Source organism: Talpa europaea (genome assembly GCF_964194135.1).
Source record: "Talpa europaea genome assembly, chromosome: 1".
Lineage (NCBI taxonomy): Eukaryota > Metazoa > Chordata > Mammalia > Eulipotyphla > Talpidae > Talpa > Talpa europaea.
In genome coordinates, this window is record NC_140073.1 from 3,060,188 (window position 1) to 3,082,122 (window position 21,935).

Sequence of the window (21,935 nt, forward strand, 5' to 3'; positions counted from 1 at the left end):
GGTTTATAAAAGGCGGCGGTGGGCGGCGGCAGGCGGGGTCAGAGGCCGTTGGCACTGCCTCGCTGGATCAGCGGCACCTTGCTCAGTTCCACCACGGGCGAGCGGGGCTTGTTCTTCATCTTGGGCACCCTCTGCACCAGCTGCTGGGCCTCCCGGTAGGCGTCGCGCAGCTCCTTCTTCCACTGCACCAGCTCGGGGTCGCTCTGCGCACGCCCCGGGGCGGTCAGTCGGCCGCTGTGGCCAGCCCACCCCGACCAGCGGGCCCCCGGCCCCAACTCACGTCGCACTGCAGGACGAACTGCTTCCCGCCGCGGATCTTGAGCAGGAGGCACTTGCGCTCCTTGATCTGCGTCTCCTCCACTGACTGGATCTCCTCCATGGTCAGCAGGCTCTGCTGCGGGCGGGAGGGGCGGGGGGGCCGTGAGCCACGGGAGGGCGGCCGCCCGGCCCCCACGCCTGGCCCCAGCAACACTCCTTACCGGGGCCTCGCCCTCGCCCCGCCACTCCAGCCGGTTGGGGAACAGGTAGAAGTAGCGCCGCTGCCACTGCGTCAGGAAGGGGTTGCCCATCTTGGACATGTAGCCGTGCATGATGCAGTCCTTGCCCAGGGCATAGTCTGCGGCGAGAGAGCGGAGGGGGGCTTAGCGCCCGCCGCCCAGGCTGGGGTCCGGGCTCCGCACCGTCATCTGGGGCGGGGTCCTGAAACCCCCCCCCCCACCCCGTTTCCCGTCTCTAGAGCAGGCGGCACCTGCCCCGCAGCCCGGACGCCTCACCTTCCTCGTGGCCCAGCTGCTTATTTTTGGTTTTCTTTCGCGTCTCTAGCCGGTCCGTCTCAGTGTTGATGGCGTCGAACACGGTCTCGGCCACCTCCTGCTGCCACCGCTCCGAGATGGTGAGGGGGAAGTTGCGGTAGAGCTCCTGGTCACTGTCCAGTAACTGCCGAGTGGACGGGGCAGCGATGTCCATCAGCCCCGGGCAGGCCCAGCCAGAGGAGGCCCGGGGCAGGGCAGGCAGGCCCACCCCCCACCTCCAGGGGATACAGAGAAGCCACCTAAGGCCCAACAGGCTGGCGCACCGGGCTGGGGGTGGTCCCGGAGGCTGAGGAGGCCGCAGGGCAGAGCTCGGGGCTCTGGTGCAAGAGGCCAGGCGGGTCCAGTACCTTGATTCCTTTGGTGTCCTCCTCATCAAAGGAGCCGATGTCGAAGGCGTCGGCCGCGTTCACCTCCCCTCGTGGGGGGATGAGCGGGGGAGGGTACTGCAGCAGAGTGGGGACTGGGCATCAGCACGGGGCCGCCTACAGGCCACACCCTCACCCCCAGCCCTGACCCCAGCTTTTACCTTCTGCAAGAAAACCATCTGCCAGTCCAGGGAGCGGAAGAAGGGGCTCTCCTTCACCTCCTGAGCCCTGTGGGGAGAGCGGGTCACTGGGGCTCACAGCACCCAGCCAGCTGGGGCCAGGCCCGGGGGCAGGTGGCCCAAGGCTAACTCTTGGCTCAGCCACTCTCTAGCTCTGTGACCTTGGGCAAGTTCCTGAAACCCGGGCCTGTTTCCTCATCTCTAAACGGGGAGCAGCAGTCCCACAACGGCCCAGTGCCACCGGGGCTCTGCTAGCTGTGAATCCTGCGGCCTCACGCCCAGCACCCGCTGGACCTTTAATAAACATCAGAAGCTGCCGTCATCGTCCTTCTCTGACATCACCACCTTTGGCACAAGGCCCCTCGGCAGCCGCACCCCCTAACAGCCCCTCAGCTGGAGAACACTGGATGGGACAGGGTGCTCTTGACGAGACACAGCCCCTGGTCTCAAGGGCGCCCCGGAGGCGGCCGGGTACTGGAGGATGGCCGGACGCTCGCCTGAGCACCCAGGCCCGGCTGGGAGGCGGGACCTGGATCTGGACACTCACCCTTGGCCCCGGCAGCCCAGTCTCCGGTTCACATCCCTCTGCAGCAGCCCCTCCAGCAAAGAGCGGAGCTCGGGGGAGAAGGAGTCAGGCAGCTCCACAGCCTACAGGGAGGACCGGACGTTGATGGAGGGAGAGACAGGGCCCCCTTCCTGATGGCCCCCCGCAGTCATGTTGGCTCTGACCACTTTGGGGGTGGGGTGGGGAGGAGCCTATGGGGCAGGAGGTCAGAGTAGGGCAGGGTCACACGAGATCTCTATGAAGAACCAAGAGCCCTGACCTCAACCCCCACTGCGCCCCCATCCCACCCCAGCCCCAGCATCCTCACCATTGTCAGCGTCATGCGGTCGATCTCATGCTTGTCTTTGGTCTTGTGCTGCCGGAAGGGGCTGTGCCTGGACAAAGAGGCCAAAGTTCAAGGTCAGAGGAAGAGGAAAAGTGGCAGCGCACAACCCATGCTTGTCCAGAGTCAAGATGGTGCCGCCTGTAGCCCAGGCGTGGCCTCCTCCCGCCCAGCTCCTCGCGGGGGGCAGGGAACGGCCCACTCACCCCCGCAGCAACTTGAAGAGCATGCAGCCCAGCGAGAACCAGTCGGCGCTGCTGTCATAGGCCACGCCCTTCTGCAGGACCTCGGGGGCCATGTACCCGTGGGTGCCCCTGTGGAAGAGAGGCCGTGAGCACTTGGCGGAGGGCACGGGAAGGGAGGGTGGGGCCGGGCACTCACACGCTGGCGTGGGGCTTCTTCTTGGAGAAGTCGCAGGCCAGGCCCAGGTCTGAGATGCGCACATGGCCGTGCTCGTCCAGGAGGATGTTGGCCGGCTGCGGAGGAAGCCCAGTGAGCCACCGGGGGCTCAGCCTGGCCAGGCCAGGTGACAGCTGGACCCCACTTTCCTCTAGAGGATGATGGTGTCCAGGACAGGCCCTGGAGGGGGTCCTTCTCCCCCCAGACACAACCGGAGTCCAGAAATGGCTCAGTGGGAGGGAGGGCCCCTCGGCAGGCAGCAGGAGGGGGGCTTCACCTTCAGGTCCCGGTAGACAACGAAGCGGTTGTGCATGTGCTCCAGGCCCAGGATGATCTCCGCGGCATAGAAGCGCATGTCCGCCTCAGAGAAGACCCCGTGCTGGGAAAGGTGGTAGTGCAGGTCCCCGCCTGGGGAGGCAGCCCAAGTCAGGGCTCTGGCCTCAGAGATGGGCTCCGCCCCCAGCCCCACAGGCTCCGCCCCCAGCCCCACAGGCTCCGCCCCCAGCCCCCACAAGCTCCGCCCCCAGCCCCACAGGCTCCGCCCCCAGCCCCCACAAGCTCCGCCCCAGCCCCACAGGCTCCACCCCAGCCCCAGAGACAGGAGCCAGCAGACAATCAACTCACCGTTCATGAGATCCAGGATGAAGCTGAGCTTGTCTGGCGTGTGGAATGCATAGGACATGCAGACGATGAAGGGGCAGTCCTGGGAGGGAAAGGATGGGCAGGCAGGTCAATGGTGGGTGCCCAGGTTCCGGGACGAATCCTACTCCGCCCGCCCTGGCTGCAGCTCACCCCTGTGCTGACGAGGGACAGCATGATGCGCTCGTTCAGGGCCAGGGTCTCCCCCTGCTTCATCTTGATGCGCTTCTTGTCCAGGCACTTCATGGCGTACCTGGGGGCGGGAGCTGGTCAGTGGGCACACCCCCACGCAGAGCCTCGCAGTGCAGGGAGAGGGAGGGGTAGTCCTCAGGAATGGACCAGACCCCAGGACAGCATGTGGTCCTCATCAGAGACAGACAGAAGGCAGGAGGGCGTGCTGGTGGGCCAGGGGCTCCGTGGGCCTGCCTTGGTGGGCGGGTGACCGCACAGAGACAGGAAGGCGGGGGCAGGTGGTGTGGAGAGAACAGCACTGGCCCTCTGCCGAGGCCTGCCAGTCAGGGCTCGCCCCTGCCCTCGGCTCCCAGGGTCCCCTGCCCAGGGCATGGATCCCCCACCGCTGTTTCAGGCCCCAGGGGCTCTCCCGCCCCGCAGCATCCCACCAGACGCCAGGGCTTACATCTTGCCTGTGTCGGCCTTCCGGCACCCATACACCTCACCGAAGCCCCCTCGCCCGATGATGCGGTGCACGCTGAAGTCGTTCATGGTCAGCTGCAGGGGTGGCAAGAGTCGGAGTTGGGGACGGTGGCCTGGGCTTGGTCCCCGGGCAGAGGTGCCTGGGCAGCCAGGGCTGGTCCATGTGGAGGCCCCGGACCCAGGCTGCCTTCACCATTGCTTCTCTGCCTTGAGCTGTCCCGCTGAGATCCTGGCACCAACCCCACGGCCACCACCCTGGGGCTGAAGGGCAGACCTCCTTCCCGCCCTACCAGGCCATATGCCCAGTCCCCCGGGTATATGGCCGCAGCCGAGGCCCCCCCCACGCCCACCCAGCCCACTCACATGGATGTTGAGCTCCACGTTCTTCCACTGGCAAAAGCGTGTGAATTTATCACTACAAGAGAAGAAGCGGGGGCTCAGACGAGCTTCACAAAGTGGGGAATGACGCTGATGGAGCCCGTCCCACTGCACCACCGTCTTCAGGGGCCCCGAGCCTCAGCATCCTCTGGGCGGCCCAGGAAGAGCAGTGGCCCAGGCTGGCCACCTTGGAACCGCCTGGGGCTCACACAGGGCCAAGATGCCTGTCTCTGAGTTCTTGCAGGGACCGTACAGGCTTGGAGAGGGGCCCAGTGTGCCCCCAGCTGCTGGCGCCTGTGACCTTGATACTGCTGCCTGCTCGCACGCCTCTGGGGACACGGCACCCACTCTACGGTTGGGCAGCCGGGACCCTTGGGCAGCTGTTCCTTACTTACAAATCCCACCCACCAGACGAGGCCTGGCCGTGAAGGCCCTGGGGCCGTGTGCCCTCTCATGCCTGGCCCCACCCTGTGGTCTCAGCCCAGGCGGGCCCAGCCAGGTGCTGGGAGGAACGATGCCATGTGGCCGATGGGCTTTGAGATGCCTGGTAGGGCAGGCAGAGGTGGAGGAGGTGAGGATGGGAGCTGTTTGACCTCGCAGCACCCCTGCCCGGGGCTTCTGGCTTCCGGCCCCCACAGCATCTACACCACTTCCCAGAGCAGCCTCTTCCCCTTCCTCTCCCGCCTGCGCCCGCCTCACCTCTCGATGAATTTCTGGAACACGTCCCCTCGGAGGTTCTGACAAATCTCTTCAATGTATGGCTAAGGGAAGAAGCTGGAGGTTGGTGACGGAGCCCCGAGTGGGAGCCGACAGGCCCCTGAGCTGGGCCGCCCGAGGGGACCCCGGCCGGGCTGGGAGGCCGCGGGAGCAGGCCAAGCACGCACCTGGAAGAGATCCGGAGGCACCTGCTTCTTCACCAGGTGGCCCTGAACGTGCTCAGTGGCGCTTTTCGAGAAGGGCTGGGGAAGACAGAGGCAGCGTGACCTGGCGTCCCTGCCCCAGCCCAGCGCAGAGCGCCCGGGGGGCCAGCGCGGGCACTCACGTGCGAGCAGGCCAGCAACTCCTTCATGATGTAGGTGTCGAAGATCTCCCGGCTGCGGGTCAGGCGCTCCTCCTCAGTCTCGAGCTTCTCGTATTTCTTGATCTAGAGCCACGACCCCACAGGCGACATGTGGCGCCACGGCCAGGCGTCTTGGGTCAGCAGGGCCCCCAAGCCCTCCCCTCTGCAGAGCGCCCGCCTCACCTCCTCATAGAACTCCACCAACGGCCTGGCCTCCTCCAGGTGCTTCAGGCAGAAGTCGCGGAAAAGCATGTACCCTGAAAGCAGTGAGCCCCTCAGTCTTGCCATCGCGGCGGGTGGTGGGGGTTGGTCCCAGACAGGGCCCAGCAAGGGGGCCTCCACGGGCTGCCAACCGAGGACTCAGCTTTGGGGTCGGGGTGCCCATGTTTCTCCCCCTCCCAGAACCTGTTTCCTTGGTTGGTGGCTGGAAAGTGACAGGTGGTGGCGAGGCAGGGGCAGGGCTGGCCGGGGCCTAGACCCACACACTGCGGCCCAGTACTGCACCACCTCTGTGAGGGCGACACCCCCACTTGGTGGTCTGCGCAAGGGAGGGAGGTCCAGCGGGCAGTTGGAGCTGTAGCCCGGAGCAGGAGGGCAGCCCTGAGAGAGGACCAGGTAAGTCCCTCTGCCTGAACCTTGCACCACTCCATCATCTGGCTGATGATGAGACTGGGCAGCCTGGGCGAGTGGGTCCAGTTGGGGAAACTGAGGCTTGGAGAGGCCTGTCAGACAGGCAGACATGAGAACTCAGGGCCCCTCTACCCTGCTATGGGTTCTGGGAAGAACAGCCCCGGGGGAGGGCTCACAGAAGACCCCAGGAAGTGGAGGCCAGAGGCAGGGCAAAGCAGGAGGAAGGGCAGCCCTGCTTCCTCCTCGGGCCTCTGGCTTAACATGGGTGACTGGGCTCTTGCTGGGTGGCCTCCCACGCTGCCCTCACTTTCTGGGCAGCTCTGCCAGAGCTCACAGCTCTCAGACACCACCTCACTAGGCCTCCCGCAGTCCCGGGCAGCGGGGCTCCTGAGCCCGAGTCCCCAGCTGAGGACACCAGCAGGCTGAGAGAGGGGCGGCAATGTGCCCAGGGTCACACGGCACAGGCAGGGGACCCGAAATGCCTGCTTCCCGATGCTCTGGCCAGAGCCCGCCAGGCCCCTCCCCTCTCAGAGTGAGACCCAGTTCTCCAGAGGCCTAATCGGAGCCTGGTGTCACTGGAGCCTGCCTCCACCCTGCCGGCGGCCCGGTCCAGACGGCGGGCCCAGGGCCTTCCACGAGCGGACAGGAGGAGGAGGCAGGTCCCTCACAAAGAGGCCGTGGGGGCGGGTGCAACCACAGCGGGCGCCACAGGAAGGGCCCCGCCCCTTCCTGTCAGTTCCACCACCGCCGCCGGCAGCTGCCTGCGCCAAGGGGAAGCTGCAACTCTCAAAAACAAAAAACCCAAAGGAGGAACTTCCCCTGTGGCCCTGGAAGGCGCTGGGCCCCCACCCCCTCTGCAGGCTCCCTGGGCCCACACTGGGTCACAGCCCTGCTGCCCGGGCCAGGGGCTGCTTGTCCCGCCTGGAGTGGATGGGACTGGGGTGGATGGGAGGCCGACCTCCGACCTGGGGGGAGTGGAGGGCCAGCCTGGCCCCTGAGGCAGGGGCAGGGCAGAAGGGAGGCTGGGTCCTCCCCCACCACACTTACCCAGCTTCTGGGAGAAGATCTTCTCAAAGGTCACCTCGCCCCGGTCCTCCAGGTACTTCTGCATGACACTGCGGATGCTGAAGGACAGAGGTGCCTCGGTGACCCCCAGCTCCCGGGACCCCCAGGGCTCCCTCAGGACTCGGCCCCTCTCTGGCCCAGCCCTCCTGGAAGGTGGCTCCTCTCTGGAATCAGGAGTGGGGGGCACTGTGGTGGCTGCCACCCACGGGGGCTGGGGACTGCGCCTGCCCAGCATGGTTCTGTGCTCAGCAGGGAGGGGCCAGCAGGTGGCTGCTCAGAAGTGGGGTCCCAGCACTGCTTCGTGTGGCTTTGGGAACCTGGCCAAACCCCAAAAGCCAGGCCTCCACCACCAGCAGATGATGGATAGCCAACCTGTGACCATCCTGCCTGCGGGACCCCCCAGCCTGCCTTGGAAAGGCACCAGGCCTGGCCACACGGGTAGGCCACAGTACGGTTGGCCTGGCTCACGGCCGGCAGGGGAGTCGAGCCAGTCAGAGGCCGCGGTGCCGGCGCCCATCCCGTCAAACTTCCAGAAGAGGCCAATCTAAACAGCAGACGCGGGTACCAGGGGGAGGGGGCAGGGCGCGACTGCCAGTGGACTGGGGTTTCTTTTGGGGATGGTAGGATTATTCTGGAATTAGAATGAAGGTTGCACAATACAGAGAATGTCCTGAAACCAATGACTGCACATGTTAAGGGTGATCTGAGCATGGGAACTGTATCTCCACTTCAAGAAACAGTAAATAAAAGAAGCCTCCACCCCCCGTGTCCCTAGTCCTGACTGACATATGCCCTGACCCTGGGTTACTTGGAGGGTCACGGGGCAGGGGCTGGGCCTTGCAACCTCAGGCCAGACCCCAGCTCCCCATTAGCTCAGCCACCCACTGGACACCGCCTGGAGCAGCACCATGTTACACCAGGCCTCAGAGCACCTGCTGTCCCCGCATCCCTGCTCCTGGGCCCCTTCAGTCCACCCTGCTGGCCTAGCCCTCTGGCAGCCAGCTGCAGTCACATCTGGACTCCTGAGGGATGTTCTGAGCTGCCCATTTGAGGGCCATGCTGGGCAGTTACATCTGAGCCCATGAAAGGCTCACACACCTGCAGGAACTGAGGTCACCAGCAGGCTGTGGGGAGACCACAGCTGGCGAGGAGAAGGTCGGGTGGGGCTGTGTGTGCCCCCGCCTCTGTCCTGGAGCCCAGCTTGGAGCCTGGCCATTCCCTGTGAACCTCCTACTGGAAGATCATGCCTCCTGGCAGGACCTTCTAGGGCACAGGTCTGTGACCCAGACAGCCTGACAAAGCCCCAGGAGGACACGGTCAGCGCGAGAAGGGGAGACCTGTTCTGGGTACTTGGGAAGGCTGAGAGAAGGTGGGACAGCCCCCCCCCCCACGCCGGGGCTCCGCAGTGCAAACAGGATGCTGTAAGGTGTGAAGCCAGCGCCAGTGTGAAGGGCCCTGCGAGGATGAGCAGCAGGCTGAGGCGGGGAGGGGGCTCAGGCCAGGGCGGGGAGGGGACAGACTGTTGGACAAACCCATGGGAGGTGACCCAGGTGGATGGAGCCCCTGGGCCAGGAAAGAAATGGGTGGAGAAGGCTCTGGCCTTGAGACAGGCAGGAGAGCTTATGAGCCGGCTGGAAGGCAGGCCAAGTCTGCAAGGCCTCGAGGCTGTGGGCCAGGGGTCTGCGTGAGGCAGTCATGGAGGGTGGGCTGCAGCCCCAGGACCTGGGCTTCAGGGCCGGGGCCTCCTGCCCTGTCCCTCAGTACATATCCAAGCCCAGGCCAAGGCCCAGGTTTGAGCCACCCGAGGAAAGGCCATGCAAGATACAGCAGTGACACGGAGCTATCAGGGCACCCTCCCGAGGCGGGACCCCCTCCTACCTCCCTGCCTGGGAGACCAGGAGACCCGGCCTGTGGAGCAGGGGCCCCAAACCGTTCCTCACAGAACCAGGGGCCTCAGGAGCTCGGTGCAGATACCCCGACCTTCTCGGAAAGCTGCCACCAACAGTAAAAAGGAGCCGGTCACCAGGATAGCCCTTCTGTGACCCCCATCCCGAGACTCCGGTCAGGAGAGGGGCCGCTGCCGGCCAGGCTGCCAGCACCCCCCAACTGGCAAGGGTGCCGAGACCTGGATATGGCCCTTACACCGCCACACGCTATCCTGGGGGCCGCACCCCAGTTCAGGCCCATGGGCCACCATCAAGGACATGCACCCCAGCCCATGGATCTTATCACAGCAAGGCCTTGGAAAGTCTGGGAAACCAAGAAAGACACAGCCCAGGCCCGAGCCTGCAAAGATCAGAGGCCCAGGTGGTGAGGGGTGTCTGCACTGAGCTCCTGAGTCCCCCGGTTCGGTGAGGAACGGCTTGGGGCCCCTGCTCCACAGGCCAGGTGTGGGGGCCTGGGTGCAACCAGAATGGCCAGGTAGCCGAGTCACGGTGCAGTGGCCAGGTGCCCGCGTTCCACCTGTGAGCCAGGGGACCAGGAAGGCTGGCCCCTCACACCCCCGGCTCAGCGCTCCATGCCCCACACCTGCAGCAGATTCCTGAGTTTCGGGACATCTTCGGGCTACTGGGAGAGGATGAGGAAAAGCAATAAAGAAGGGAAATAACACAAAATGCCCCCTGGAGGTGATGGTAGGTGTGGTCAGGGGGAGGTACAGACAGGTGAGCACATGGGGCAGGCACGGCAGCTCCAGCCCATCGGGTGACCACAGTGGACAATGGGCATAAGCAATAGGTACCAGGAAGCTCTCAGAGCTCCAAACTTGCTTCCTGGGAACTGGCAAGACTGGCACCAGCTTAGCAAAGGGGATGCATGAGAACGCCCACCCAGGAGCCCGGGTGCAGCCGCTGCCACCACTGCCCCCACCGTGGGCCTCGGCCCTCAAAGCGGCCGCAGCTGGACACGCCAAGGCCCCCCCTGGGGAAAGGGTCTGTCTCCTGGGACTGGGGGCCACCAGGGATGCCCCTTCTGGGGCTGGGATGGCACTTGGTGGCCCATGCCTTCTCCCTTTCCTGCTCTGCTGTGGACTCGGCACGGGGGTGTGGAGCAGCCAGGCCCGCCCTGCCTGTAGCCGCCTGGTGGGGCAGCCACTGCTTCTTCCCAGCCTGTGGCCCTTCACTCTCTTCCTTAAAAAGAAAACATTATTTTCTACATAAAACAAACCACCCCCCAAACCAAACACGAGGTGCGGTCAGACAGGAGCAGGGTTCTCAGAGGGAAGGTCCCCAAAATGGCAACATTGGGGCTTCCTGTCTATTCCCACGGGGCAGGCAGGCGAGGGAGCTGACAGGTCAGAAAAACCTGGCGGGGACACCCCCGCCAGGGCGGCAAGTACTTGCTCGCTGGGCGGCCTCCTGGACCAGGTCACCTGCGTCTCCAACACCGGCTCCCTGAGACTGGCAGAGTCTGGGCAGCAAAGAGCCCCAGGCAGCACTCCTGCCCCCCAAGTCAATCGCCCTGAGCAGGAGCATGTGGCTCCTGGACCAGCTCTGGTCCAGGACGAGAGCCAAAGGCCTGCACCTGCCCCAGCCAGGGGTTCCTGGGCTACACAGAAGGACCTCGGAGCTGCCTGCATTCCCGCTGTGCAGTGACATCCAGGCCCGGCTTCCACCTGGCTCTACCCCCCAGGAAGCGAGGCCAAGCCACAGACTTTCAACCTGCACCTTCCCCATTTGTAAAATGAGGATGTCCACAAAACGCTGAATTGCCACCTCCGCACTGGCCATTTAAGAAGCCTGAGTGGGGGCCTCCGCTGGTGGTGCAACAGTTGAGCGCTGGGCTGTGAAGCTGCCCGCAGCCTCTGCAGCGCCGGTTCGATCCCCGGCTGCTCCCCGGCCGCCGGAGGAGGGTCCCACATGGCGCGCAGACCTCTCCTGCCGCCCGCTGCTCCCCTCAGCAGTGTACTTCGTCACTCTGCCTGCTCTGCTCCCGCTCTGGCTCTGGTGAATTCTCTCACCCTCCCGCGCTTCTGACTGTACCCAGTGCTTGTATAAATAAATAAATAAATCTTTAAAAAAAAAAAAAAAAAAAGGCTGAGTGGAAGCCGGGGAGCTGTCCCCAGATGCCAGCCTCGCTAGGAGGGCTGCAGAGGGCCCTCCTGCTGGGCTCCCGCAGCTGTGCCTCCTCGAATGCGGTCCTAAGCTGCACAGTCCTGAGGGGGTCTCTGTCCCAGAGGGCAGGGTCTGTGGCCAGCTGAGCCCTGCTGGGTGGGCCCATGGGCACCACCCTGCGCCAGGAGTGACTGCAGCCCCACTCTGCCCCCAGACCAGCCTGCACACTCCCACTCCTGCTGCTCAGCTGGGGGCCTGGCAAAATACTGAGGGCCCCTGAGCAGGAGGCCACCCGCTGCGGCAGAGAGCAGCCCAGCTGCTCTGAGGAGCAGACCCGGCCTAACAGCAGCAGGGAGCACGGCCTGGGATGGCAGTGGTACCGTAGGTGGGTAAGGGGAGAACTTCCGGTACTTTCTGGCTCTGCCTGGCTCAGGGGCTTGGCAGGTCACCACAGGGGCCCTCCCCTCCATCATGGGACCTCAGGGATCCAAGGCAGCACTGGTCTTGCTGGGGGGAAATCTAGGCTGAAAGCACAAGCAGCTGCCCACAGTGCCGCAGAGAGCCACTGGCAAGAAAATATCCCCATCTCCCTGAGAACAGGCCTCCTGCTAGGCTGGGGCCTCCTGTGGCAGGGCCTGGGGGAGGGCTGGTGGAAGGGGTCTCACAGGACCCTGCACAATGGGCCTGAATGCCCCCTTTGCCAGAGGCGCAGGCAGTGGCCTTCCTGGGAGCTGATGTGCCAGGCCGGGTGCCAGTGCCCAGTGTGACGGAGACACCGGCAGCCCCAGGACAGGTGAGCTCTGCACGCCGCGCTGGATGGCAGTTAACAAGGCCGCAGAGGGGAGGCTGTGGCCGCAGCTGCAACACTCCTCTGTGGCATTTCCAGACCTGGCACCAAGGTGGCAGGGGCAGGAGGAAGTACCCTGGGCTTATTAGCATTTCTCCATGACTCTCCCCGGGGGCTGACAGCACCCTCAGCGCACCCAGCCACGCGGGGTGGGAGGCCAACCCAGAAGGTCGCCTCCAGAGCGAGCCCTGGTGCGGAGGAGAAAATGACAACTGACCTGGCACACAGAGCCCCCCTGGAATGTCTGCCACCCCCTAGGGCCCCCAGGAAAAAGTGGCTCCTTTCAGGGGTGTTGGGAAGTGGCACCCTGGAGGGTTTGTCACGACCGCCACTGCGTGAGAACAACTGCCGTTCCCAGAGGCGGCTGCCCTGCACCCCCAGCCCGGTGGCTTCCCCAGCCAGAGGCCAGAGCCGCTGCGTGCACACCAGAAACCCCCGGTGAAACCTCCTGCAGCCCCGCCTTCCCGCAGCCTTCCCGCAGCCCCTGCGGGAGGACGGTTACTGTTTCCGCACAGGCTGCAGCCACTTAGAAGCGCCACCTGGGCTTACGAGGGCAGCAGGGGGCTGGGCCCAGCTCAGCTGTGCTCCTGCTCTCCGGAGCTGGGGCGCCAGCTATCTGCTGGAGGCGGGAGCAGACCCGGGCGCCCCAGCGGGCGGCGGGGGGCCGCCGGTGCACGCTGCCTCCACCTGACGTCACTGCGAGTTTACTACGGGTTGGATCGTTGGATCGTGCCTTAGTAGGGCACGTTCTCCCTTCTCCGCGGGCTGACGAGCCCAGATCCCGCTGCAGGATTCCACCTGCAGCCTCGCGCTCCCTTCAAATCCGTTCTCCAAGGGAGCGGGGCGGGCGGTGAGCAACTTAATGGGAAAAATGTGCAACCCCACACTCTGGCGAGAACAGATGGGAACAGACGTCCCAGAGACCCATTCCCGGGGAAAGTGGGGCTTCACAGGCCCGGCGGGAGAGACGCGAGGAGATAATGGTGCGGGCAGGAGGGAGCGCCTGCTGCCAGGCAGAAAGCTCCCCGCGCGGGATAGAGGCTGGTAGCAGCAGGCTTCTGCTGGTGACGGGGGAGTGCAGGGAAGGAAAGCCCTGCCCAGTGCCCCTGCCCCCGCAAATCGCGGGCAGGAAGTCCTGGATACAAAGAGTTAATAGGAATGAAGAAGAAGCAGAGGAAGAGCGGGGGTCTGGAGACAGGGAAGCCGGCGAAGGGCAGGAAGGAGGAAATCCACGGTGGGGGAGGGACCGGGATGGAGCCAAGAACGGAGGCTGCAAGAGGCACCGGCTGACAATCTGCTGCTGGGGCTCGCTGTCCCCCAGGAGGCCAGGGGCGTCTCCTGGGAGCGCCAGGCGGGGCTCCTCAGCCAGGAGCCTGGAGATTAATTACACGCAGCCTCCGCGGTCTATTAAGCAAACGACGATAATTACAGGATGGGCCGCTGCTGGCAAAGGGGACGCTGCTGGCAAAGGGGACGGCAGCCCGAGCAGGCAGAGGGTGGACCTGGACCCTGAGAGCGGAAGGTGCGAGGTGCGGGGCGGGTCAGCCCAAAGAGGTAGCCCGGGGCAGAGCTCTTGCCCGGAGGGCCAGAGGCAGGGAGGAGGCTGGGACAAGGGCCCCGCAGGGTCAGGGCCGGCCCTCCCGTCCGCAGCCACGGTGCTGCCGCCTTCCCCAGGAGGTCAAGAAGCGGGTCTATTTCCTGGATTCCGGAGAGTGACAGAAGGGGGGGCCCTGTGCCAACTCCAAGTGGCCCTGTGCCTGCCGGCTCCCGCTCCCCAGCCAGTGCCAGTCAAGGCACAGGCCGGTTCTTGCCGCAGGGAGGCTGCCGGGGTGGAACGGCCCAGGTGGGGGCAACTCCAAATCACACCTCGGCGCGGACAAACCCAGTTCTTTCTCCCTGACCCTGACCTTGTGGGTGATGTGGGCCGGGTCCCTGGCATGGAGCTGCCTCCTCCATGTACCAGCTGGACCAGGACAGCCCAGTTCTCGGCCCCGTCAGTGAGGAGGGGGCCCAGCGTTGAGCTGACTGGGCAGGGGGCTGCGGTGCTGCTTCTAGGCCACCTCCCCAGGCAGGCCACGGCCCCACTGGTATATTCCACAAAACATGGATGGGGTGAGGGTGGCGGTGCGGAGGGGTGTGGAGTAAAGGCAGCGTCGCAGGGAAGGGGCTGCCGGGAGCCAGAGACCCGAGGCCCAAGTTCAAACTGCAGCTGGCCTCAGTGGGCAAGGCAACGCCCACTCCCAGCTTCAGCCACTTCCAGGACCAACGGGGAGAAGCGGCTTGCTGTGTCCGCCTCCCGCAGCTGGAAAAAGGCTCAAATGGGGTCAAAAGCACTTTGCAAGCGGGAAGACGCACCAGGCAACGGAGGCTGCGGCGTGAGGCCGTCAAGTGCTGGAGGGATCCACCAGCTGGGTGGGGAAGCCGCAGCCCAGGCGGCGTGTCCTCAGGCCCAGGAGGCCCCACACGCACGGCCTCAGCCCCCGCAGGTCAGAGCCCCCGTTGCGGGCAGCGCCCCGTGGCCCGCTGCCAGCTAGTGCCCCCACAGGAGAGGCCATGGCACCTGGCTCTCGGCCTCCAGTGGTTCCCCTAAACTCAGCTCCCCTGGTCTCGTGACTCAGTCCACCCTGGTATTTCTTGAGCAACTACTACATGGGAGGCCTGGCCTTGCCAACTTCACAGATTGAATTTTAGATCAACCGAGATGACAGATGTCAAAGTAAACAATAAATGATTCTCATTTCTACCCTCGTGCCTATCACCCCCATCACTCCTGGGCACGGCAAAGGGGCCTGAGAAAGAGGAACATCTTGTTCCTCAGGGTTCTGACACCTGCAGAGCCAGCCCAAGGCGGGGCCCAGCAGCAGCAGTGCACTCTGGGGAGAGATTGCCCAAACCCCGAATGCAGAGTTCCAGAAAAGGCCCCGCCTCACACTTCGCGGGACTCCAACCTGCAGGAGGGTCTCGAGGCAGCCCTCGAGCAGCCCCGGAGGCTGACTCCCTCTTCTCCTGTCAGCTCTGAGCTCATTTTTGTTCTAACTGTGGCTCGCCCCTGAACTGCCCGGCTGATAGTCAGCCCGGTTCCTGTTTTGAGAAATCTGATGGCAAATGTCTCAGAGAAAAAGGGCCCCAACGGCCCTTCCACACTGCAACTGGCTTTCCTCTCCCGGGCTGGCGACCCAGTCAATCTGAAACCCAGAAAGCGGGGTGTGGAGAGGGTGCAGAGGCGCCATGGCCCCTGCGCCCGGGTCCTGCTTCAGAGATGAGGGGCACACGGGGTCCCGGCTCTGCTTTCAGGCCACCCACGTTTCACACATGAGAAAACCAAGGCCCACCGAGGACGGGAAGGGACTTGCCCGAGTCACATGGCGGGGCCCTGGCTGACACCAGGCCCGGGCTCCGGGGTCGCAGGGCACCCACGCCAGCTCTCCCGCCTCCCCATGTGACGCAGGGCCTCCCGGGCAGCGGCCGGCTCCGGCCAGGGGGACCCAGCCCGGGGGACGGACACCGCTGGGGTCTGAAGCCGGAAGCTCCGAGCCGGTGGCCGGGGGGGCTGCCCCCGGCGGGTCCACCTGTGCGACGCCGGGCAGGGGCTCGCCGCTGGGGCCTCGGCGTCCCCTCCCGTTCCTCGGGGCCCCAAGCACACCTGCCCGGGCCCTGGGGCTGCCCGGGGCTCCGACAACCCGGGAGCACCCCAAACGCCAGCGCCGCGCTCGGGGCGCCCCTCCTGTGCACTCGGGCGCCCACAGCCTCGGCAGCCGAAACTTTGCTGCCGAGGCCCGCGTGGCTGTCCCGCGGGGAGGCGGCGGCCGGTCCCGCGGCGCGGGGTGCTGGCCGGCCCCCCGGGCGCCCGCGGCGGGGCGGGGCGGGGCCGGGCCGGGCCGGGCCGGGCCGGGGACCGCGCGCCCCCCGCCCGCACGGGGCCTGCCCCCGCCGCCCCCGCCGCTCCCGCCGCCGCGCCGGCCCGGGGCACGTCCAGCCCGCCGGCCGCGGCCCCCAGAGGCCCGGACGCCCGGAGGCCCCCGCCGCGCCCAGGCGACCGGGCGGGCGAGGGGGCCGCGGGGCGCGCGGCGGGCGGGCGGGGGGCCGGCGGCCGGCGCGGGCGGCGCCCCCGGGGCTGCGGGCGGGGCGGGGGTCGGCCGGGCCGGCGCCTCACCTGGGCTCGGGCAGCAGGATCTTCTTGCTGGCGCGCGCGGCCGGCGTGGCCTTGCTCTTCTCCATGGCCATCAGGTAGCTCACGTCGGCCAGCACCGCCTCCAGGTCCGCCATCTTGGCGGCGGCGGCGGCCTGTCCCGCCGCGCGGCCCCGCGCCCTCCGCTCCGCGCCCGCCGCGCTCGCGCCCCCCGCGCCCCGCGCCCCGCGCCCGCTCCCGCCCGGGGCGCCGCCGCCCGCCTGGCCCGGCGCCCGCGGCTCCGCTCGCCGCGCTCACAGGCGGCGCCGCCCCATGGCGCCGGCTCGGCCCGGCCGCGGCTCGCTCCGCTCCCGCCGGGACTGCAGTCGGGCCCGCCGCCCGCCCGCGCCCGGAGCCGCCGCGCCTCCGGCCCCGCCTGCCGCGCACGGCGCCAGCGAGCCCGCCCGGGGCCGGGCGGCGGGCGGGCGGCGGCGCCCCCTGGAGGCCGCGCGGGGCCCGCCCCCCCCCACCCGGCCGGGGCGCCCGAGGAGACCCCCGCCCCGCCCGCGGCGCCGCCACCCGCGGGCCCGGGCCCGCCGGACCCGGCACCAGCCCGGGGCCTCCGGGCCCAGACCCGCCCTTATTCCACCGAGGCCTCGGAAGGCGGCCCCGGCCCCCCGCACACCCCGGCCCGGCCCGGCCCCCCCCCCCCCGCGCGCTCCCCGCCCCCGAGAACGCCAGGGTCGGGGTTCGGGCCGTGACCTCAGGGCTGATCCCCGCCGCGGACTGTGACCCCGACCCACCCCGGTCCCGGACCCTAGCCAGAGCCGGGCCACAGGGACCTAACCCGACTGGGCCGGGGCCCACACCGAGGCCGGGACCTGGGCTGGTCCACCCTACTCCAGGGTGCCGGGCCCAAGGGCTGACACTGGGCCGCAGGACGCGGACCGAACCCAGAACCCGAAACGTGTCCTCCCGAGCCCGGCACCCACGGGTGCAGTCAGGCCCGGGGCGCCGCAGCCCCGGCCCCGCCTCCTCCTGCTCCAGCCGCGCCCCGTGGCCCCAGGACCCCCGCTCGGGACCTGGCGCTGGGCTCCCTGGACTGGCTGGAGCCCCTCGGCCCGGCGGGCACCCCAGCCCTTCCACCGCGGTGGGCAAGATGGGACGGAACCTCTTCCCGCCCGGCGTCACAGGGGTCTCAGCGCTGAGAGCCCACGAGGGTGGAGGGGGCTGGGGTCCACTGCTGCTCAAGCCAGCACCCCGAATCCCAACATGCCCCTCTCAAGAGCCTCTCTCTACTTTCCAAGACAACCAGATCCTCTCCGGCCCTTGTGCCCCTTGTGCCCACTTCATGCCAGCTTGTGGGCCAGTAGCCAGGGCCGGTAAGCAGAGAGGGTGCCCCCCTCCCCCAAGTACTCTTGCCGCCTTCTGAGATCAGCCTCGACAGACCCCTGGGCGGAGGGCTTCAGAGACAGTGTGGTTCCCTTCTCGGGGGTGACACCACTGTTCACGCATACCCTAGTCAGAACTCCAGGCCTCACTCTTGACCTTCCCTCCCCCACCCCCAATCTCTCAACCCACCCTCCTGCTTAGCCTGCTGAGAATCTTCTGGAACCTGTCGACGTCTCTGGGTCGTGTGGCTGCTGCCCCAATGCAGGCTCTGCCAAAAAGGCCTCCCCCCAATCTAGGTCTGATGAGGTGACAGGGCCGCTGAGAGTGTGGGAGCAGCACCCCTCTCTGCCCAAAGCAGACCAGGTGACCAAGTTGCTGAACCTGCAAGTCATTGCCTTGGATGACTGGACACTGCTCCCCTGTCCAGCTCCCCTCTGTACCTGGGGACCTCACCTGTGCCCCCATCTGTTCTGACCTCCACCCATGGCTGCTCCCCGTGCCTGGGAGTCCTCTGGCTAACTCCTGCTCATCCTTTCAGACCCAGCTCCTCCAATCCCTGGCCCCCGCACTTCGTACAGCTCTGATGCCACATTTACCACCCATTTCTTTGATTTGAAAACATGAGTTGCAAGATGCATCATTTCAAGTTTTTGACAGTGTGAGCGGGGACGCGAGTGTGGGGGGCCTTGTTTGTGTCAAGTGGAAATGCATCCCCATTGGGAAATGCTAACTGTTGTTTTAGAAAGAAGGATCCCTACCATCTCCAACTGCAGGTGATGCTCCCGCCTCTTCTCTTACCCCTGCTGGCCACCTCAGGACTGTGGTCATGTCTGAGGAATGACAGAGGGAGGAGCAGGGAGCACCTCTCCCAGGGCGGGCGGCCTGGGGCTAGAGCAGAACTGGGCCAGAGGCAGTGAGGATGCCTCTAACCTCCCCACTTCCTGCCCCACCCCCAACCTTTGGGACTCGGCAGCCACACGCCAGCCTGGGTTTTCTGGACCAAGTCCCCATTTAAAAAAACTCCTGCCTGATGAACTTGTCAGACCAGCATCCTCGTGGGCTCAGGAAAGCCACCTGCTGCCCTGCTGCAGCAGGCAGCCGGCCCCAGCAACCCCTGAACCCGGCGTCTGAAGACTGCCGCTCGCACCCACAGACCTGGAAGGCCTGAAGTCGGGCCCTTTGAGAGCGTCGGTGTCCAGGTGCCCCTCACTCATTCCCGGGACCCTGGAAGGGCGCCCTGGGAAGCCCCGGGTTGGGCAGAGGTTGGTCCCAGTCTCTGGCCTGCGAGAGGCGGCTTTCTGCAGTGGTGCTGCCCTCTGGTGGGCTGCGGAGATGGCGCGCAAACGTGCCTTTTCCAGGGACTTCCCTCATTGCTTCTCCCAGTCCGGTGCCCAGACTGTGCCACCCTTGGGCTGGAAGGCAAGGGGTGAAAGAGGAGTGAAACCCCGTCTCTTCCCAGGGGCAGACCGGCAGACACATCATTACCCGATGACTAATAGGCGTTGTGAACCTAAATCGTCCCACACGCTCGCTCCCACCCCCTGCCCCTGTCCAACCTGCTCCTCGCCCGCCTCCTTTCTCAGCTGGGGCTCCTCCATCTTCCAGGAGTCACCCTTGACTCCTCCCTTCCCCACCCACCCCCCGCCCCCACCCAGACACTGGCAGGTCCTGTGCCGGACCTGGCGCTTGTCTCTGGCCTACCCCTAAGCGTCCCACAGCGCCCTCTAGACCCAACCCAAGCCCATCACCTCTGCTTGCACCAGTCTCCTGAGAGCCTCCGGGCCACTCCTCACGCCAGAGTTTTTTGTATTTTTAAAAAGTTTTATTTTTATTTATTTATGCATGGAAGAACTGGGGTGCAGGCCAGAGTTGGGGGGTGAGAGGATTCACCAGAGACAGAGCAGGGAGCAGAACAGGCAGGCTGACTGAACTACACTGCTGAGGGGAGCAGCGGGGAGACAGGAGAGGTCTACTGCGCCATGTGGGTCACCTCCCTGGCCAGGGATGGAACTCAGGACACAGTGGCTGGTGATACTTTAACCCCTGCCTTACCAGGGAGGCCCACCGGAGTTTTTCTAGGCCTCAAGCTCACCCCACCTCTGGGAAGTGCCTCTGCACTTCAGAAACAGCCCCCCTTCTGTGGCCTGTAAGCCCTGTCCAGCCTGACCCTTCTTCAGCTCTCCTCAGCTCTCCTCCATGCCCTCTGCCCTTCCTGCCTCCAGCCTCTCTGGTTCTCTGTCACTACAAGCAAGCTCATTTCTACCTCCGAGGTTTTGATTTTACAGTTGCCCTCACCTAACTGCCCTTCCCCTCCCTGGGGTGTGTGAGGCCTCTTGCTCCCCTGCACCCGGAGGGCTGGGAGGTGCCTGCTCAGAGGGCTCTCCCTAGGTGCCCTATTCATCCTGGTCACTTGCATCCCTCACACCCAGCATGATTCCTGGGCCACAAAGGGAAGCAGGATTCAGTGGTGACCCAGTGTGTGGGAGACCCCTAAGAGTATGCCTCCAGTTAGCCTGATGCTTGTTATAATGGGAGGAGTGGAGGTGGAGCATTCAGAGAAGCCAGTCAGGGGAAGGTGGGAGAGGGCAGAGGAGGGATGGGGAAGGTCTTGCACTTGACCTTGTGTGCATGTGAGTGTGAGTGAGTGCCCAGCTGAGGGCCAGCTCAGGTCAAGGCCCATTTGTGCACTCAGTCTCCATCTGGGCTTGAAGACCCAGGAGGATGAGTTTGGGGGTGTCTCTGACTTCACCAGGGATGTAAGGGTTGACCAGGAGAGACTCCTGCCTGGCAGGGACAGTCCCTCTCTGATGTCTGGGTGAGACAAGGCCAGACTCTGGCTGAGAGGCTGGGAGCTCATGTCATTCTGTCCCTCATTCAGCCGATATGATTTGTGGAGCTGCTACTACAGGCCTGGCCTGATGCTTGGCTAGGGATACCACGTATGGAGATGCAGTGAACTTCTTTCTTTCTCTCTCCCTCTCTCTCTCTCTCATATAGATAGATAGATAGATAGATAGATAGATAGATAGATAGATAGATAGATAGATCTATCTATCTTATATCTTCAAAAGGTCATGTTTATTATAAAAGAGGTTCTTACTATGTGCCCCTTAAGCCCTGATGATTTCATTTCATTTATTAATTTAAGACTCAGGGCCTCCCCGGTGGTGCAGTGGGTTGAGCGCAGCACTGCGAAACTGTCTGTAGCCTCTGCAGCGCCGGTTCAATTCCCGGCTGGCCAGGGAGAAATCCACATGGCGGGACAGCAGACACTCTCCTGTCTCGCCCGCTGCTCCCCTCAGCCGTGTATTTCTTCAGTCTGCCTGTTCTGTTCCCTGCTCTATTTCTGGTGAATCCTCTCACCCTCCCGCACCTCTGGCCTGTACCCCAGTTCTTGTATAAAAATAAATAAATCTTTAAAAAGAAAAGACTCAGACCATTCTGGGCCTCCCTGGTGGTGCAAGGGGTTAAGTCTCAGCACTATGAACCTATCCGCATGAGTTTGATCCCCGATCCCGGGCCAGGGAGGTGACCCACAGCAGACCTCTCCTGTCTCCCCTCTGCTCCCCTCAGCAGTGGATTTCAGTAGATCTGCCTGTTCTGCTCCCCACTCTGTCTCTGCTGAGTCCTCTCACCCCCCACACCTCTGGCCTACACCCCAGCTCTGTATGCATCAATAATTTTTTTTTTTTTAAAAAGAATCATTGTATCAGGCAGGTGATAAGTTATCACAAAAGCCAGGTGCCTCCTCAGGTGCACAGACCACAGGTGTACAGACCACCCAGGTAGACTGGAAGGGCATTTTCTGCCAGAACCAGGATAGGAGAGAAACAGCTTTGTCAGGGGCAGGGAAAGGAGCTTTGCCGGCCCATGGAACAGCAAGTAAGGAGGCCCTGGGGGAGGCGTCTGCAGAAAGCTCCAGGCCCAGCCGCAGAGTCCCTCAGCAGCCCCTCTGCCCTCAGGCAACGCCCAGAGCCCCGGTCAGGCTTCCAGACCCCTGGCTGAGCTCGTCTCCCTTCTCCAGAGCAGAGCCTGCTCCTGCCGCCCTCCCGAAGGCTCCGCCTGGGAACCTCAGCCGGGCCTTGGTCCCGCCCCCCGCCCCGGCCCCGCCCCGCCCGCCCCGGCCCCGCCCCGCCCGCCCCGGCCCCGCCCCGCCCGCCCCGGCCCCGCCCCGCCCGCCCCGGCCCCGCCCCGCCCGCCCCGGCCCCGCCCCGGCCCCGCCCCCGCGCGAGCTCTCCCAACGCGCATGCGCCCCGGCACCTCGGCGCTGCCTGGCCGCGAAATCCGCTGTGTCCACTGGGCGCGCGTTTTTGCCTTGACCCTCCCGGCCTGCCTGTGAGTGTCCGAGCCGCGGCCCCGGCGGCCCCGCGGGCACTGGCCGGTCGGGAGTGGGAGGCTGTGTGCGGGGCCCGCGGTCAGGGGCCGCACCTGCTGCTGCAGCCGGCCGGGCGCCCTGGGCGCGTGGCCT

At 65.3% G+C, this 21,935-nt stretch overlaps 1 protein-coding gene across 2 annotated transcripts; it reads right to left on the reverse strand.

Annotated features, from left to right (window-relative positions):
• Positions 1–38: 38 nt before the first annotated feature.
• GRK2 (G protein-coupled receptor kinase 2) lies at positions 39–16,233 on the reverse strand (the record flags this gene model as incomplete). 2 transcript variants are annotated; one of them, XM_084240718.1, is made up of 21 exons in its annotated part: positions 39–203; positions 281–394; positions 480–616; positions 774–936; positions 1,160–1,255; positions 1,339–1,405; positions 1,904–2,004; positions 2,229–2,295; positions 2,450–2,557; positions 2,625–2,719; positions 2,920–3,050; positions 3,267–3,345; positions 3,435–3,534; positions 3,919–4,010; positions 4,299–4,350; positions 5,013–5,074; positions 5,198–5,272; positions 5,356–5,457; positions 5,557–5,630; positions 7,051–7,127; positions 16,121–16,233. In XM_084240718.1, the coding sequence occupies 21 exons, from the start codon at positions 16,231–16,233 to the stop codon at positions 39–41; spliced, it is 2,070 nt and encodes a 689-aa protein (XP_084096844.1). The 2 variants fall into 2 exon arrangements, with proteins under 2 accessions (XP_084096844.1, XP_084096845.1); XM_084240719.1 differs by lacking the exon at positions 1,160–1,255.
• Positions 16,234–21,935: the final 5,702 nt, after the last annotated feature.